Source organism: Lithobates pipiens, unplaced genomic scaffold (assembly GCF_037356315.1).
Source record: "Lithobates pipiens isolate NorthernLeopardFrog02 unplaced genomic scaffold, aLitPip1_a1.2 Scaffold_13, whole genome shotgun sequence".
NCBI classification, from domain to species: Eukaryota; Metazoa; Chordata; class Amphibia; order Anura; family Ranidae; genus Lithobates; species Lithobates pipiens.
In genome coordinates, this window is record NW_027507718.1 from 543,703,184 (window position 1) to 543,723,448 (window position 20,265).

At 46.7% G+C, this 20,265-nt stretch overlaps 1 protein-coding gene across 2 annotated transcripts in view; it reads left to right on the forward strand.

The window, feature by feature from the left end:
* The window catches only part of LOC143975793 (disintegrin and metalloproteinase domain-containing protein 33-like), a 214,645-nt gene that overhangs the window by 76,125 nt on the left and 118,255 nt on the right, over positions 1–20,265 (forward strand). For both annotated transcript variants that reach the window (XM_077478326.1, XM_077478327.1), the window contains exon 2: positions 4,745–4,824. In XM_077478326.1, the coding sequence (XP_077334452.1) occupies positions 4,745–4,824 (80 nt within the window). The remainder of the gene's footprint in view (positions 1–4,744; positions 4,825–20,265) is intronic.

A 20,265-nucleotide genomic window follows, 5' to 3' on the forward strand; every position in this document is an offset into this window, starting at 1 on the left:
AGGAGATTGGAGGTGGGGGTATTTCTACCACTAGGGATGATTGGGGGATTTGTGCTGGTAGAGGAGATTGGAGGTGGGGGTATTTCTACCACTAGGGATGATTGGGGGATTTGTGCTGGTAGAGGAGATTGGAGGTGGGGGTATTTCTACTACTAGGGATGATTGGGGGATTTGTGCTGGTAGAGAAAATTGGTGGCAGGGGTATTTCTACCACTAGGGATGATTGGGGGATTTGTGCTGGTAGAGGAGATTGGAGGCGGGGGTATTTCTACCACTAGGGATGATTGGGGGATTTGTGCTGGTAGAGGAGATTGGAGGTGGGGGTATTTCTACTACTAGTGATGATTGGGGGATTTGTGCTGGTAGAGGAGATTGGAGGTGGGGGTATTTCTACCACTAGGGATGATTGGGGGATTTGTGCTGGTAGAGGAGATTGGAGGCGGGGGTATTTCTACCACTAGGGATGATTGGGGGATTTGTGCTGGTAGAGGAGATTGGAGGTGGGGGTATTTCTACTACTAGTGATGATTGGGGGATTTGTGCTGGTAGAGGAGATTGGAGGTGGGGGTATTTCTACCACTAGGGATGATTGGGGGATTTGTGCTGGTAGAGGAGATTGGAGGTGGGGGTATTTCTACCACTAGTGATGATTGGGGGATTTGTGCTGGTAGAGGAGATTGGAGGTGGGGGTATTTCTACCACTAGGGATGATTGGGGGATTTGTGCTGGTAGAGGAGATTGGAGGTGGGGGTATTTCTACCACTAGGGATGATTGGGGGATTTGTGCTGGTAGAGGAGATTGGAGGTGGGGGTATTTCTACTACTAGGGATGATTGGGGGATTTGTGCTAGCCTGAGCAGGTGCCGTGGATATCGGCAATCTTCATTTCGGGGGGGGGGGGGGGGGGTAGAGAACTGGCCGACGGACTACTTGAGTCTCCAGCAGTTGTTCCCAGGGGAGTGGTCCCTTCACCCCAAAATCTTTCTGCCTATTTGCCAAAGATGGGGGATTCCGGACGTAGATCTCTTTGCGTCCAGGTTCAACAAAAAAGTCACACAACTTTGTGTCAAGAACAAGGGATCCACTCGCATATGGAACAGACGCGTTGGTGACCCCGTGGGATCAGTTCTCATTGATTTAGCCATTCCCTCCTATTCTGCTGCTACCACAACTTCTTTGCAGGATCAAGCAGGAAAAGAAGTCGGTGGTCCTTTTGACCCCAGTGGGGCCCAGAAGATCTTGGTATGCAGAGATCGTAAGGATGGGGGTAGGGGACCCATGGACCCCACCACCACGTCCAAACCTGCTTCTGCAGGGACCAGTATTCCATCCTATCTTAGGAACACTATATTTAACGGTTTGGCTATTGAAACCCACATTCTGAAGAATGGTGGGCTTCCAGGCTCCGTGATATCTACCTTGATTAATACAAGGAAGCTTCCAGAGTCATTTATTATTGAGTCCGGAAGGCATATGTTTCCTGGTGTGAGTCCAGGGGTTGGCATCCTAGAAGGTATATTCCTTGGCTTTCTGTAAATAGGATTAGAGATGAAGTTGGCCTTGAGTACCTTCAAGGGCCAGGTCTCGGCCTTATCAGTATTGTTCCACCGACCACTTGTTTCGCATTCCCTGGTCCGTAGTTTTATACAGGGAGTGACATGGCTTAATCCGCCGGTTAGGTCACCCTTAAAACCTTGGGACTTGACTTTGGTTTTGTCAGGTTTACAAAGACAGCCACTTGGGCCGATACGACATACTCCCTTGACCCTTTTGACAAGGAACTTGGTTTTTCTGGTCACAGAGATCGTAAGGATAGTGGTAGGGGACCCATGGACCCTACCACCACATCCAGACCTGCTTCTGCAGGGACCAGTATTCCATCCTACTTTACGAACGCTATATTTAATGGTTTGGTTATTGAAACCCACATTCTGAAGAATCGTGGCCTTCCAGGCTCCGTGATATCTACCTTGATTAATACAAGGAAGCTTCCAGAGCCATTTATTATAGAGTCCAGAAGGCATATGTTTCCTGGTGTGAGTCCAGGGGTTGGCATCCTAGAAGGTGTATATTCCTTGGCTTTCTGTAAATAGGATTAGAGATGAAGTTGGCCTTGAGTACCTTCTTGGGCCAGGTCTCGGCCTTATCAGTATTGTTCCAACGACCACTTGCTTCGCATTCCCTGGTCCGTAGTTTTATACAGGGAGTGACATGGCTTAATCTGCCGGTTAGGTCACCCTTAAAACCTTGGGACTTGACTTTGGTTTTGTCAGGTTTACAAAGACAGCCATTTGGGCCGATACGACATACTCCCTTGACCCTTTTGGCAAGGAAGTTGGTTTTTCTGGTTGCCATATCTTCTGCAAGAAGGGTATCAGAATTGGCTGCTCTTTCTTGTAAAGAGTCATATTTCATTATTAACTAGACATGGGCGCCATCAAAAAATTTGTTTCGTTTCGTTCCGTACGAAAAAAGAATTCGTATTTCGTAATTCGTGTACGAAATTCAATTCGGATTCGTAGGAAATGCGAATTTTCGTTAGATCCGTAAACTTTTTGTTAAAATAACAAAAGTTTGTTATGATGAATTTATCATTATGAGGGGTTCCCACCATCCCTGTGCTGTGCTGACTTCCTCTGATTGGTGAACAAAACACCAGTCATGTTTCTGTTCATTTGGATCCGAAATTCGTTAACGAAATTTTGTATGAAATTTGTAAGCATAGAATTCCCCATAGGGTTCCCACCATCACTGCGCTGACTTCCTGGGGTTTTCTAACTTTTAGGTTCATTAACTTTTCGTAACAATTACGAATTTTCATTATGATGAATTTATCATTATGAGGGGTTCCCGCCATCCCTGTGCTGTGCTGACTTCCTGGGGTTTTTAACTTTTAGGTTTGTTAACTTTTCATTAATACAAATTTTCGTTATGAATTTCGATCTGAAATTCGTAAACAAAATTTCGTATTTTGTACGGAATTCGTATGCATAAAAATTCGTATTTCGGATTCGTACGAATGTACGAATTTCGGATTCGTACGAAACGAATTGCACATGTCTATTATTAACAAGGATAAGGTGGTATTGCGTCCTTATCCTAGCATTCTGCCGAAGGTGGTTTCAGGTTTTCATCTAAACCAGGATGTTGTTCTACCTTCCTTTTTTTCCAGAACCCTGTTCTACAGAAGAAAGGTCGTTACATTCTCTTGATGTAGTGAGAGCAGTCAAAATCTATTTGAAGACGACTACTTAGATTCAGATAAAAAAAAAAAAAAAAAGTTGGATGTTTTTGTTTGTGTTGCCTGAAGGTCCTAGAAAAGGACAGGCAGAGTTGAAACCTACTATTTCTAAGTGGATCCGGCAAGTAATTATTCAAGCTTAAGGTTTGAAGGGGAGGTTCCACCTTTCCAAATCAAAGCGCATGCCACCAGGGCTGTTAGTACTTCATGGGCGGGGCATCACCGAGCCTCCATAGCTCAGATCTGCAAGGCCACAACTTGGTCTTCAGTCCATACATTCACTAGATTTTATCGGTTGGATGTAAGAAGGCATGAGGCTATCGGCCTTTGGCCGCACTGTGCTGTAGGCAGCAGTATAAGGTCCTCAGGTCTGATGGCACCGTACTTTTGTTTGTGTCTCCCTCCCCTCAGTTGGCATTGCTCTGGGACATCCCACATACCCTGTTTCCCTGAAAATAAGACCTAGTGTGATTGTTGGTGATGGCTGCAATATAAGCCCTACCCCCCAAATAAGCCCTACCCTGTTTCCCCCGAAAATAAGGCCTACCCTGAAAATAAGACCTACAAGGTAGGTCATTTACCATTTGCAATTACTATGGCTCTGTGTCACGTGATGTACGATTAAGAAAATAGGATTTTTATAACAGCTTACCTGTAAAATCCTTTTCTTTGAAGTACATCACGGGACACAGAGGTCCCTCCTCTCTTTCTTTTGGGTATACACGTGCATTTCTTTTTGCTACAAAACTGAGGTACTGCCTGTTGGGGGAAGGGTTATATAGGGAGTTGAACTTCCTGTTTAGGGTGTGCCAATGTCCATCACCTAAAGGTGGCCTATATAACCCACATAGTAACTACTATGGCTCTGTGTCCTGAGATGTACTTCAAAGAAAAGGATTTTACAGGAAAGCTGTTATAAAACTCCTATTATTTACAGAATTTTTTTTTAGCGAATTTCTAATAATAATAATATAGAAAAAATAAATAAACCCACCACTCACTGCCACAAAGCCCTTAGTTTTCTTGAATGTAATTTAAAGCAGTATTTGAGAGAGATACAAAATATATATATGTATATATATATCTATATATATATATATATATAGATATATATATATATATCTATATATATATATATATATAGATATCTATATATATATAAAATATATTTATACAGTATATCAGCAGAAAGCTCAGGTAGGAGATAGGACTCTCAGCTTGACTTGTCTTTTTTGACAGGGAGAGAATACATGTAAATCATAACACAACAAGCATCCCTGAGTGGTATGGCTGCACTATGACACACTCTCAGAGACACCATTTTTTTTTTCCGGCATTGGCCAGAGTTGCCAGATGACTGGCAGCGTGTGCTTTTACTCACGAGGTGGGGAACAGAAGGAAAATTATAATTTACTGACCCGCTTGTAGCCAGGAACAAAAGCTGCTTTTTATTACTGGTTCTGAGCATTTACCAATCAGAATATATCTTTGTTTCCATCAAAGGGGCGACACACGGGGAAGAAGTGACGGCTGCTTGGCTGCTTAATGGACGTGTCAGAAGGTCGGTGACCCTGAAGGATAAGGTAGGTGATATCTATAGATATATAGGACTATGGTGTCTTTTTTTAAAAGCATAGTCCCCTATTTTTAAAGGAATCGTTCACCCGCTTCTATTTTATGTTACACCCAATTTTAGGTTGTAACGAAAAACACAAGTGCATTCTTTACCCCCAACCTCAAAGCAACCCTTCCCTCCTCTGCTTACATTGCACAGCCGTGTTATTCATTCGTGGGGATCCAGCTGGTGGTATATTTCTTGGGTGCGGTGGCAACAATCCACCCGCCACCACCACCCCCCCCCCCCCCCCCCCGGTTGGTCAGCTCACAGGCACCCCCCCACCCCAGTCACACACTAACCCCATCTAGGTTGCGGGCATCACTTTTCTCAGTGCGGCGGGCAATGGCTTCACTCTACAACTTCTCCTCTTGGTCCTTCACGGCAGCTTCCCCTGTGTCCCCTCCCTCCTCCTCGGCAGCCAATAGGATCTCTTCTCCTCTTGGCCAATTGGGTGACGGGTCTCAGGACCCGCTTCCTCATTGGCCAGGAGGAGAATCGGGAAGGCAATAGCGAACAAACATCATTTTGCTATTGTCACACAACTGGGTGGGCTTGTAGCCGTCTCATTCACAGATCCCCACAGTGGTGGCCAGTCCATACGGGGCGCCACCCCCTCCCCCCTAATCCATGCTTCCGGCCCCGTAATGGCGATTTGAGCCAGAGGCTCTAGTAGGCTTCAAAAAAGGGTGGGCTCAGGGCGCAGAGCACTATTAGCCCCCGTACACACGGGTCGGACATTCCGACAACAAAATCCGTTGGATTTTTTCCAACGGATTTTGTCCGAAACTGGTGTTGCATACACACGGTCGGACAAAGTTGTTGGAAAATCCGATCGTTCCGATGACGTTCGGTCCTTACGACGGGGCTACGTTCACGCTAGTAGCCAATAGCTTTGGTCTCATAACTTGATCTGAGCATGCGTGGCACTTTGTCCGATCGGAATTCTCTACAAACATGGAACATGTTGTTGGAAAATTTTAGATCCAGCTCTCAAACTTTGTAGGTCGGACATTCCGGTGGAAAAAGTCAGATGGAGCCCACACACGGTCGGATTATCAGACAACACGGTCCAATCGGACAATTTTCGTCGGATTGTCCGACCATGTGTACAAGGTCTTAGAGCACGATTAGGGGGCCGGAAGCATGGATTGGGGGGGGGGGGGGGGCAGCGCCCCACGAATGAACGGGCCGCCACTGTGGGGATCTGTGAATGAGAAGACTACAAGTCCCATCTTCCACCATGGCACGGGTATTCACAGATCATGCCGCGCACAGGGCAGTGACATCACTGCACTTGTAGTCCATTGTTTAATTCCTTTAGCCCTATAACAGAAGGTCCATACCATAGTACACACCTGGGGATGGGGGTAAACCATTCAGCAAATATGCATTGAACCCATGATGGACTGATCTCTGTTGCAATGCTCTGCAGGTTTGAATGCAAATATAAAAAAAAGAGGAAAACATGTTATGTTATTAATGGGGGTGAATTTTTGAAAAAAGGTGGGCGGTGCCTTTAAGGACGCAGAAGAATGTGTGAAGAGGTCCTGTATAACACATGGATGTTTATTTTACATGTTTGTGGCTGTTTTGTGTTTTTAGTTCCGGAGAATTCCGGCAGAATCTGAAATCCTTTCCCCTCCGGAGAGGCAGAGGAATGTTTATAAGAAGCTGGACACTCCCAGCATGTAATGAGACACAGACGGAAACCGTGATATGTTCTCCAACTCCGGCGCCAACAGACTGACTAGAGTGTCAGTGGATGTTCTTCTCAATGGTGTCCAACTAAGAGCCCTCGAGGGCCAATATCCCTGCACTGTCCGGGTGGCAGGACACGAGGTGTTTTCCGGGTGGCAGGACACGGGGTGTATTCCAGGTGGCAGGACACGGGGTGTATTCCAGGTGGCAGGACACGGGGTGTATTCCAGGTGGCAGGACACGAGGTGTATTCCAGGTGTCAGGACACGAGGTGTATTCCAGGTGGCAGGACACGAGGTGTATTCCAGGTGGCAGGACAGGGGGTGTATTCCAGGTGGCAGGACACGGGGTGTATTCCAGGTGGCAGGACACGGGGTGTATTCCAGGTGGCAGGACACGAGGTGTATTCCAGGTGGCAGGACACGAGGTGTATTCCAGGTGGCAGGACACGGGGTGTATTCCAGGTGGCAGGACACGGGGTGTATTCCAGGTGGCAGGACACGAGGTGTATTCCAGGTGGCAGGACACGAGGTGTATTCCAGGTGGCAGGACACGAGGTGTATTCCAGGTGGCAGGACACGAGGTGTATTCCAGGTGGCAGGACACGAGGTGTATTCCAGGTGGCAGGACACGAGGTGTATTCCAGGTGGCAGGACACGAGGTGTATTCCAGGTGGCAGGACACGAGGTGTATTCCAGGTGGCAGGACACGAGGTGTATTCCAGGTGGCAGAACACGAGGTGTATTCCAGGTGGCAGAACACGAGGTGTATTCCAGGTGGCAGGAAACGAGGTGTAGTCTAGGTGGCAGGACATGAGGTGTATTCCAGGCGGCAGGACACGAGGTGTATTCCAGGTGGCAGGACACGGGGTGTATTCCAGGTGGCAGGACACGGGGTGTATTCCAGGTGGCAGGACACGGGGTGTATTCTAGGTGGCAGGACACGAGGTGTATTCCAGGTGGCAGGACATGCGGTGTCTTTCGCTGTCAGGAAAAGACATTCTGCATTGTTTTGGGCATAAACACGAATGTTAAGGTCACCCAAGTGTGCATGGTAAAGCGGAAGTCAAGTCAACATTTCATACTTGCCAACATCTTTCATTTGACGCGGTCATCCCTGCCCATGGCTCGCACTTATCATGCCCATCTTCCAGGCAGTCCAAGCCCGATCACACCCGTAGGTTGGACTTGATGGACTTGTGTCTTTTTTCAATCTCACCTACTATGTAACTATGTAACTATGTCTTGCCCAAATCATGCCTACTTTCTAGGCAGTCTTGTCTAGACCATGCCCCTTTTCTGGGTGTCCCCGCCCCATAATTATGTGTAGCACCGGCTCCTGAGGAGCACACGCAATGTGTTTTTTAAAATTTAATGTTACCCTTAAACCGCAGTTTGGTTTGGGTTTGATTACTCTAAATTTTGACCTCAGTATCAGTCTGACTGGACTGCCGGGTGTTCTGCCTAGCCATAGGTGGCGCTGTCATTTGCGGCACGCATGGAACCACAGTCTAGTTGGGTGCATTAAGGTTACTTTCTCCCAGAACCAGCCCAGTGGGAGCGTCACTCTTGCTGTGCCTTCTGGGAGAGGGTACTTAAGGTGCGGATGTCACGTGTTTAAGGGGTTTCGGTCCAGAAGTATGTTCTGACTGCATGGTCCTGGTCCTCCTGACCAGCCCCCAGGACTTCCATGGCCTGGGGTATGGATCCTCCCGACTTTACGTCTCGGGGCTGGCTAGCCCGAGGCGAGGAAACTGAAAACAGGATTCGGAGGTGGTCCGGTGCCATCTCAATGGAGAGGCCCAGCAACTGTGAAGTTATCCAGGGGAGGACTCTTCGGGAGAAGGCCACGCAAGGGTTGGCTTCTTAACAAGAGACTGGAAAAGCTGAAGGACCTAAGCAAATCCAATTTCGTGCGGTATCGCCGGACCGGCTGCAAGATACTGGTATCACACGAGTGTTCTACAAGTTTCAAGTTTCCCTCGTGTTCTATAACAAAGTCTGTGGCAGAGACTTAAATCTAACTTGAGTACCCCATTGGCTGCTAGGCCTGGTGAGAGAAGGACTATCCAATTAGGGTGAGGATCCAGCTGTGAATGGCTATTCTCTGGATTTATGCAAAGTGAGAGATTGCTTTTTATACTGATTTTGACAATAAGAGTACCTGGACTTTTCACCTAAACCCTCTGATCCTATGTTGAGAGACTGTGTTGTTAACTATTTTTTCGCAAATAAAAATCCCTTTAAGTGGATTTGTTGTCGGTCTCTGCAGTTATTGGGCCATCTACCTCGGGAAACCCCTAGACGCATACGAGGTAAAGAAGGTAACAGTAAGCCCATTAAAATCAGCCGCTCCTTTGGGGGTAAGTGCTACATATGCATGAACCACTCTTAGTAGTAGCCTTTTTTTGAGTTACTGCACATGCTCAGTAACTCAAATAAGGTCAGTGCTGGGATCTCCGGATGCATACACACTTCGGAACAGATCACCTAGATGTGGGACTGTCCTGGCAAATCTGGGACAGTTGGCATCCATGACATTGTAACATGTCTTTATTTACAAGAATAATATACATACTCCTTGTTGATGTTATCCCTGCCCACCAAAGCAAATCCTTACTAGTGACCCCCTGAAATCTGCATGGCTGAAAACCGACCTCTGTACTGAGTGTTCGTTACTACTGATCTCTGAACTCCACGCTATTTACAAATTCCTCATTGCGTTTTGCTTACTACTGACTCCTGCACTCCATGTTACATACATTTGATGAGTTTGATGTGGAGGAACTGGCGGGGCTTCCACATCAAACCCTGACCTCAACCCTACTGAAAACCTTTGGGATGATTTGGAAATTCAATTGTGAGGCAGGTCTTCATATCCAACGTCCGTACCTGACCTCAACCATACTGAACACCTTTTGGGATAAGTTGGAATTCTGATTGTGAAGCAGGTCCTCATATCCAACATCAGTACCTGACCTCAACCATACTGAACACCTTTTGGGATAAGTTGGAATTCTGATTGTGAGGCAGGTATTTTCATCCAACATCAGTACCTGACCTGAACCCTACTGTACACCTTTTGGGATGAGTTGGAAATCTGATTGTGGGGCAGGTCCTCATGTCCAACATCAGTACCTGACCTCAACCATACTAAACACCTTTTGGGACGAGTTGGAAATCTAATTGTAAGGCAGGTCTTCTCATCCAAATCAGTACCTGACCTCAATCCAGATGAACACCTTTTGGAATGAGTTGTATATCTGATTGTGAGGCAGGTCGTCTTGTCCAATGTCAGTATCTGCCCTCAACTTTACTGAACACTTTTGAGATGAGTTGGAAATAAAATTCTGAGGCAGGGCTTCTCATCCAACGTCAGTACCTGGCCTAAACCCTACCAAACTCATTTGGGATGAGTTGAAAAATGCAATTGTGAGGCAGGTCTTCTCATCCAATCTCAGTACCTGACCTCAATTCTACGGAATACCTTTGGGATGAGTTGGAAATCTGATTGTAAGGCAGATCTTCTTGTCCAATGTCAGTATCTGCCCTCAACCTTACTGAACACTTTTGAGATGAGTTGGAAATACAATTCTGAGGCAGGGCTTCTCATCCTACGTCAGTACCTGACCTCAACCCTACCAAACTCCTTTGGGATGAGTTGGAAAATGCAATTGTGAGGCAGGTCTTCCCATCCAATCTCAGTACCTGACCTCAATTTTACCGAATACCTTTTGTATGAGTTGGAAATCTGATTGTGAGGCAGGTCTTCTTGTCCAACGTCAGTACCTGACCTCAATCCTACCGAATACCTTTGGGATGAGTTACAAAATCTGATTGTGAGGCAGGTCTTCTCATCCAAAGTCAGCACCTGACCTCAACCCTACTGAACACCTTTGGAATTAGCTGGAAATCTGATTGTGAGGCATGTCTTCTCATCCAACATCAGTACCTGACCTCAACCATACTAAACACCTTTGGAATATGTTGGAAATCTGGTTGCAAAGCAGGTCTTTGCATCCAACGTCAGCACCTGACCTCATCCCTACTGAACACCTTTGGGATGAGTTGGAAATCCAATTGTGAGGCAAGTCTTCCCATCCAACGTCAGTACCTGACCTCACAAATGTTCTTTCGGCTGTATGGGCACAAATTCCCACAGGCAACCTCCAAAATCTTGTGGGAAGCCTTTCCAAAGGAGTGGAGACTGTTTGTAGCTACAAAGGGTGGTCCTCTCCATATTAATGGCCATGGCTTTTGTGACGGATCCAATCCCACACTCCGCTTGAGTGCTTCCGTCAGTATACCGCTTCCTAAGTCTGAATATAGATATCAAATATTCCAACCGCTCACAAGCACAAAACAAGACGACACTTCCTTAGCTGCTCAACATAGACTTTTCAGGGTAAGACTTTGTCTCCTAGCTCACTGATTGACTATTGAATATACATTACCATAAACATAAACACAGGGTTAATTAGCACAAACTACAATGTGTAAATACTCCTACAAGCCAGACTAGACTCATTTACACAACAGACAGGTGGCTGGAGTTGATGACATTAGCATCTAACAGTTTGTATCCCAACAGTGTGATTCAGTCTATTGCTAATATGGCAAATATATATCCAGAGTCTGTGTGTCTTGGGGGGGGGACATGGATCTGAATCCAAGTAACACCACCTCAGGGGTCCCCAGGCATACAGCTCACAAAGAGCACCGTTCCCCCAAATGCCAGGGCCCATAATCGCAAGGCAAGAGGCTGGCATTCTGTCCCCTCCAACAGCCTCTGTCCCGGCTAGGTCTGTCGCAGCTTTTAAATGGGATGTCCAACAAGCTCATATAGGTGTGATGGTCAGGTGTTCACCAACATTCGGCCACATAGTGTTTCTGCGCCTGACGCTGGCTCCCTCCTTTTGAATATCTCATAATTGAATGCTGTGCACATTCCAGATGGTGGAGAGAAAGTCACGATGGTTCTCACAGATAATAACATGTTTATTTATCCTGCATGTCTGATCGCAGCTTGTTCATGTGGTTACACCCAGCTCCATGCAGCGCTCCTGTGTATGTTGGCGCTCTCTCATTAAGAATAACACAAAGTGAGGGGAGAGGGCCCATATCCCGGGGGGGGGTCAGGTCCTGTCCCTGGCAGCACCTCTCTTGTCAGATATGCTGGTGAGAGCACTGAGGGTGAGGAGGACTGTTATTAGAAGACGGAGATCTGGCAGAAAGGACCATTCTTACTATCCGCTCTCCTCCAGGGGATACGTTCCCCCTCCCCGCCTGCTGTTATTACACTAGTCCCATAGACTATAACCCTTTCATGCCGCTGACCACAGCCCATCACTCCCAAATGTTTCCAGCTTCTGAAACCAGAACCACACGGCCCTTTACACATTGTGTTACGTACGCCGCGTACACGCGGCCGGACTTTTCGTCGGAGTAAACTCCGAAGGACTCTTCGACGGAGTTCCGACAGAGTTCTGCCGAAACGGACTTGTCTACACACAATCACACCAAAGTCCGACGGATTCGACCGTGATGACGTACGACCGGACTAGAATAAGGTAGTTCGTAGCCAATAGCTGCCCTAGCGTCGGTTTTCGTCCATCGGACTAGCATACACACGAACGGATTTTCCGACCGGACTCGAGTCCTTCGGGGAAGATTTGAAACATGTTCTAAATCTAAAGTCCGTCTGATTTTTCGACGGCAAAGGTCCGATGAAGCCCACACACACGGTTGAAATGTCCGACGGATTCGTTCCGTCTGACCTTTGCTGCCGAAAAGTCCAGCCGTGTGTACGCGGCATTAGGCCGCGTACACACGGGCGGATTGTCTGTCCAACTTAGTCCGCTGAACAGTGTTTCAGCGGACAGTCCGCTCGTGTGTGGGCTTCAGCGGACTGTTTCAGCGGACAGCCTGACGAACAAAGTCTTACGGAATTTCCGTAAGACAGTCCGTCCAAACTTGGTTTTGTCCGTCCAAACTTGGTTTCAGCGGACAGTCCGCTCGTGTGTAGGCAAGTTGGACGGACTAAGTATGGCGCATGCTCAGAAAGGGTTTACACGGCCGAAGGTTGCATTGCAGTGTATAGGACGTCGTTTTTCTAGTCCCGTCGTACGTGCTGTACACGTCATCGCGCACGCTTTCAGCGGACAGTCTGCTCATCGTGTGTGGTCAAGTCCGTTCATGCAAATTTTGAACGGACTGTCTGTCGGATTGTCTGACGAACTTAGTTGGGCAGACAATCCGCCCGTGTGTACGCGGCCTTAGTCACATGAGGGAACAGCAAAATGCAACCACCGCGCAGCACCGATAAGCCAGACGCATGATTTACATATGTAGTGAATAATCATGGCTGCCTCCGGGGATTGTAAACTACTAATAATAAAAAGTTTTTCACATCATTTATTCAACTATTAAATACTTATTTACAGTAACAGTGAAGTTGGTATCCTGTTTCCTGAAAAACAGCCCGATTCTCCAGAACTAATCTGATTCATTCTGAATTCCCCAAAGGGGAAGAAGAACTATTGTTTTCCTTCTTTTTTTTTTTTTTTTTTTTTTTTTTTAAATACTTTAAAGGGTCCGTTCTCTTGAAAAAATATTTTTCAGTTGTAAGTAATTTGTATATAGTTAGGCATTGACCTCACCAAATTGGAGCACTCTGAGACCATTAGCAATTAATCACTATATGGAGCACAACATCTCATCCTAATGCCAATATCCTTGCAATCTCGGTAGCATAATAGCATGCCCACCTCCATGAACCCCCCCATCATGATCATAGCGAAGGGTTGGAGTCGGGAAGATCTGTGTCAGACATTTGTGAACACAGCCAAGAACTGCACAAGGCACCTGGAATTATCCACTTCAGCCCCCGGACCATTTTGCTGGTCAAAGACCAGACCCCTTTTTGCGATTTGGCACTGCGTCGCTTTAACTGACAATTGCGCGGTCATGCGACGTGGCTCACAAACAAAATTGATGTCCTTTTTTTTCCCACAAATAGAGCTTTCTTTTGGTGGTATTTGATCACCCCTGCGGTTTTTATTTTTTGCGCTATAAACAAAAATATTTTGAAAAAAAAACGCATTATTTTTTACTTTTTGATATAATAAATATCCCCCAAAAATATATAAAAAAACATTTTTTTTCCTCAGTTTAGGCTGATACGTATTCTTCTACATATTTTTGGTAAAAAAAAATCGCAATAAGCGATTATTGATTGGTTTGCACAAAAGTTATAGCGTTCACAAAATAGGCGATAGTTTTATGGCATTTTTATTAATATTTTTTTTTTTTACTAGTAATGGCGGCGATTAGGGATTTTTATTGTGACTGCGACATTGCGGCGCACACATCGGACATTTTTGACACATTTTTGGGACCATTGCCATTTATACAGCAATCAGTGCTATATAAATGCAGTGATTCCTGTGTAAATGACACTGGCAGTGAAGGGGTTAACCAGTGGGTGGCAGTGTAGGGGTTAAGTGTTCCTAGGGGTGTGTTGCTAACTGTGGGGGGGTTGGGCTTTCATTTAGTGAACACTGATCTCTGCTCCAATCACATGGAGCAGAGATCAGCGTCACTAGTTGCTAGGCAGAATGGAGAAATGCTTTTTACAACGGAATTTCTCCATTCAGCCGCCCCGTGAGACAACCGCGGGTATGCCCGCGGCGATCGAGTCCGCGGGTCCCGCGTCCGGACTCACGGGGGACCCGACCAGCACGGGAGCGCACCGGGCGGCAAATTTAAAGGGGCGTACATGTACACCCATTTGCCTGCCCGTGCCATTCTGCCGACGTACATCGGCGTGCGCTGGTCGGGGACTGGTTATATGGCTACACAGTGCATCTGGAAAGTATTCTCACTTTTAGCACATTCTGTTATGTTACAGCCTTATTCCAAAATCGAACAAATTCATTATTTTCTTCAAAATTCTACAAAAACAATCCCCCATGATGACAACCTTAAAGAAGTTTGTTTGAAATCGTTGCAAATGTATTAAAAATAAAAACCGAAAAAATCGCATGTACATAAGTATTCACAGGCTTTGCCGTGACACTCAGAATTGAGCTCAGGTTCCTCCTGTCTCCACTGATCATCCTTGAGATGTTTCTACAACCTGATTGGAGGTCACCTGTGGTAAATTCAGATGATTGGACATGATTTGGAAAGGCACACACCTGTCTATAGAAGGTCCCACAGGTAACAGTGCATGTCAGAGCACAATCCAAGCCATGAAGTCCAAGGAATTGTCTGTAGACCTCCCAGACAGGATTGTATGGAGGCACAGATCTGGGGAAGGGTACAGAAACATTTCTGCAGCATTGAAGGTCCCACTGCAGGTGGCGCTCATCTACAGCGACAATGCAGGTGGGGAAGAAAGTGGAGAGGAATTGTGTTCCTCTATGATTTCCTCGGCCACAGGGAGGCAGCTATCTGATTGGATACAGGTACCCAATGTGACTCTGGTGGCCATCTTTGGTCAGGCAGAGTCTATTTAAAGCGGTTGTATACTCATTTTTTTTTTACTTTTATCTACAGGAAAGCCTATAATAATGCTTACCTGTAGGTAAAAAAAATATCTCCTAAACCTGTACGGTTTAGGAGATATTCCCCTCGGTATGCGCCGCTGACTGCAGCGGCGCATGCGCACAAGGGGATTCTCTGCTGAAAGTCCGGCAGTGGCCGGAGCCGGCCGGGATGAGATCTCCCGCGCGCATTCGCAGGAGTGACGATATCGCGGCTCCGGCGCTGTGAAGAAAGACCCTGAAGAAAAACGCAGAGGAAGCATGTCAGCTCCATCGGCGTGGATCGGGCCAGATGTCGGGGCCTCGTTCTAAGGTAAGTATTTCATAATGAGCTAGTATGCGGTGCATACTAGCTCATTATGCCTTTTGCTTTGCAGGTAGTAAAAAAAAATAATATTAGCGGGTTTACTACCGCTTTAAGACTCTGGCTCTCGGGTTTGGCACGCTTTAATGTGAGTGGCCATTGTAGGGAACGGAAAGCAGAGGGGTAGGGACAGTGCAGGGACTACATCTAGCCTTTTCTTTTGTGTATGGACCGGTCGGGCTGCGTTCCGCCCCTCGTGGCAGATGCTGTCGTCATCTTCCATTCTGCATCTCATGGGTTCACTGATGTTTTAGTTGTAAGTGTCTCCTGCCGGGTGAGCTCCCCAATGGGCCTGTTGTACTCGCTGAACTTTTCTACAATACACTGTTACGGCTGAACTCGACTCTGTGTGTTTTCTGCACTTAACCCACAAAGAGGTGATTAAAAACCTGGAAGTGTTACGCTGACACGCTACTGAGCATGCATGCACTTAACATGGAACCGTATAACTGCTGCTAGACTTCGTTAAATAAACAAAGTTGTAATTGAAGTTTAATGACTTTTCTGATGAAGCTTGGCTGTTTTTAGACCGGTAGCTTTTCCCATGGTGAGTAGGGTACAAAATATTTAAATTTTAGCAGTAATTATTTCCTGCCCAGACTCGGCTATCTTATCTCAATATCTGTCCTGTAATCATCTGGCTCCATGGAGGGGGTGACGTCTGCGGCACACTTTCTGGTCCATATAAATAAAGTAATGTGCCACCTTCTCCAGACTGCCATGTGTGTACAGGGTCCATCATGGTGGGGCCACCTTCTCAATTATATACTGCCATGTGTGTACAGGGTCCTTTGTGGTAGTGCCACCATCTCTAGCACATACTGCTATGTGTGTACAGGGTCCTCTGTGGTGGTGCCACCATCTCGGGTATATACTGCCATGTGTGTACAGGGTCCTCTGTGGTGATGCCACAAGCTCCAGTACATACTGCCATGTGTGAACAGGGTCCTCTGTGGTGGTGCCACCATCTCTGGTACATACTGCCATGTGTGTACAGGGTCCTCTGTGGTGGTGCCACCATCTCTGGTACATACTGCCATGTGTGTACAGGGTCCTCTGTGGTGGTGCCACCATCTCTGGTGCATACTGCCATGTGTGTACAGGGTCCTCTGTGGTGGTGCCACCATCTCCAGTACATACTGCCATGTGTGTACAGGGTCCTCTGTGGTGGTGCCACCATCTCTAGTACATACTGCCATGTGTGTACAGGGTCCTCTGTGGTGGTGCCACCATCTCTAGTACATACTGCCATGTGTGTACAGGGTCCTCTGTGGTGATGCCACAAGCTCCAGTACATACTGCCATGTGTGTACAGGGTCCTCTGTGGTGGTGCCACCATCTCTGGTACATACTGCCATGTGTGTACAGGGTCCTCTGTGGTGGTTCCACCATCTCTGGTACATACTGCCATGTGTGTACAGGGTCCTCTGTGGTGATGCCACAAGCTCCAGTACATACTGCCATGTGTGTACAGGGTCCTCTGTGGTGGTGCCACCTTCTCCATTACATACTGCTATATGTGTACAGGGTCCTCTGTGGTGGTACCACCATCTCTGGTACATACTGTCATGTGTGTACAGGGTCCTCTGTGGTGGTGCCACCATCTTCAGTATATATCAACATATGCATACAGAGTCAACCGTGGTGGTGCCACCTTCTCCAGAAAATACTGCCATGTGCACACAGGGTCCACCACGGTGGTGACACCTTCTCTAGTACATCCTGTCAAGTGCATTTAGGGTCCTCTGCACTGGTGCCACCTTCTACAGTACTTACTGCCATGTGTGTACATGGTCATCATGGTGGTGCTACCTTTTCCAGTACATACTGCCATGTGTACACAGGATCTATCACGGTGTTGCCACTTTTTCCATTACGTACCGCCATGTGTGCAAAGGGTCCACCACGGTGGGGCCACCTTTTCCAGTACTGTTCAAGTGCTGAGGTACCTGGCTTTGATACCCAGCTTTGAATAATCAATGTCTGCTTCTTCACTGGGAAGAGACTAACTCCCCATTTTTTTTATTTTTTTGATATGATCATTTTCTGCTTTCTCTTCAGTGAATCTGAGGTCTTTCCATATCCCACAAATGGCATATAGATGAGAGGCCAATGTATGTACTGTATAATATTAATGTAACATTTTTGCTAAGAATATTTACATTCTGTACTTGTATTTTGTACTATATACCACTGTTTTTGCATTTATTTTCCACTTTTTGTCATAGTACCCTACAAGGCCCAAACATTTCAGTCGAGGAGATTAAGGGTGCCCCAGGGTCTTTTAGAACTCTTTGCAACGCCTGGACTAGACCCATCACTGCCTAACCCATTTCTTTAGTCTATGGCAGCCTTTCTCAACCTTTTCAACACAGAGGAACCCTTGAAATAGTTCTCCAGTGTCGGGGAACCCCCTGCTAAAAATGAGAAATCTACAACTCATGATACATTAGTGTGATGGTCGGTAGGAAGAACGGTCCTCACACTTGTGATCATTGGGAAAAATTACCACCTTACAGATAGCTGAACAGATGAATGGTGTCAGTGGGAACTTATCTGAGAGGCAGAAATTGCCCAATGCTGAAGGAACCCCTAGCAACCTCTGGAGGAACCCTAGGGTTCCACAGAACCCTGGTTGAGAATCACTGGTCTACGAGAACGTGTCCTTTTTTTGTCATGCCACCCTTCTGCAAGCTCTCACTAGACAAAACCCATCGCTGTAGTCCATGGCCACCACTACTGAAAGGCGTCCTTCTTTGCCACGTCAGGAAATTGCCTGGCCCTTCTCCAAGCTCACAATAGATAGACCAATCCGTGAGAGAACCATCTTTGTGGTCTATCAACCCAACTGCTGAAAGGTGTCCTCCTTTTTGTCTTGACGAAAAAATGGATGCCATGCCAGCTGACTATTCTCCAAGCTCCCAATAGATATTTTCATCACTGATACAACAATAATCCAACAAACGTTGGTGTTGGCATAAAGCTGTGACCTCTTCCACTTTTTATGTGCGATATTAGTCATCCTCCTCGGCCGTCATTGTTATCTCCATATTGCAGCTTCAGATTGTGCCTTCCTCTGGTATCGGAACAGGGCTGTGCTGAAAGGACGGCCAAATCAAATTTTCCAGCTCAGTCAGCAAACAGTAGAAATAATTTGCTCTCTTCTGCGGCCAAAAGCCACCCATCACTTTCATAATGATGATGTTTTTTATGGATTGTATCACCCTAGCTGTGTCAAATCTGAATTCACACCTGTGTTCTGGTGACCCGCATTTCCCGCGGTTTCTCATAAACGGACCACCTCCCTTCCTGCCATGTGGGTGGCAGCACATGGATTTTTTCCATGGAAGCAGGTGATGTCAAGTTGATTGTATCAACTATCCGTAGAACATTACCTCCTCCTGCTTTTGGGAGATCAGTGCCTTGAGATCCGGAGGATGATCTGATTTCCAAGCTATTATGGCTGCTGAGCTAACATCCGTCCTCATAATCTCCTGGAGGCACCACCATATAGATAGCTTTGATCTTCCAGAGGCCAAGCAACTCATAGACCTCATTCAGACACACTGAGCCATGGGTTTTGAAGAGCGGTTTGGGTAAGCTGATAGAGCACCAATAGGGATCTAGCATGTTTACCTAAAGCCGCGTACACACGGGCGGATTGTATGGCCTACTTAGTCCGTCATACAATCCGACGGACATGCCGTCATACTTTCGAATGAACGGACTTGACCACACACGGATGCACAAACAGTCCGTCGAAAGCTTGCGCGATGACGTGTACAGCACGTACGACGGGACTAGAAATAGGAAGTCCAATACACAGCAAAGCACCCTTCCGCCGTGTAAATCCTTTCTGAGCATGCGCCATTCTTAGTCCGTCGAACTAGCATACTGACGACCGTATTGTCCGCTGAAACCAAAGTATGACGGACAGTATTACGGAAATTCCGAAATACTTAGTACGCCAGACTGCACGCTGAAAAAGTCCGCTGAAGCCCACACACGAGCGGACTGTCCGCTGAAATGTGTTTCGGCGGACTAAGTAGGCCATACAATCCGCCCGTGTGTACGCTGCTTAAGTCTTTTTTATTTTTTTCTATCTTCATGATTCTGTAGGATGCAACAGGTTGCAGTACCTGAGCAGAAGTCATGGGCGGACTGACAACTCATGGGACCCCCGGGCAATAGGAGATTATGGGCCCCCCAGGCAATCAGAGATTATGGGGCCACACAGTATACACACACAGTATACAATCACACAATATACACATACATGTACAGACAGTATACACAGACATGTTTCTATTGGCTGAGAAGGTACTGGAGAGGTGGGGCAGCTATAATCTCAGGATTTTTAGACCAAAAGGATGTCGGTAAGGGACATTTCAAAGACAGATGTAAAAAAAAAAAACACAGATTTTTTACATACTGTCCCTGGTTTTACTGAGGCTGGCAACCCTGATGGGGCCCCTTAGTGGCCCAGGGCCCTCGGGCAGTGCCCGAGTAGCCAAATGGTCAGTCCGCCCCTGGCAGAAGTGATCTCTAAGCCCCTGTACACACGGTCGGAGATTTCGACAACCAAATCTGTCGGATTTTGTCCGTCAGATCTTGTCCGAAACTGTTGCATACACACGGTCGGACTAAGTTCACGAAAAATCCGATCATTCAGAACGTGATGACGTAATTTCATTACGATGGGACTACATTCAGGCTAGTAGCCAATAGCTTTGATGTAGGAATTTGATCTGAGCATGCGTGGCACTTTGTCCGATCAAAATTCTCTACACATGATCGGA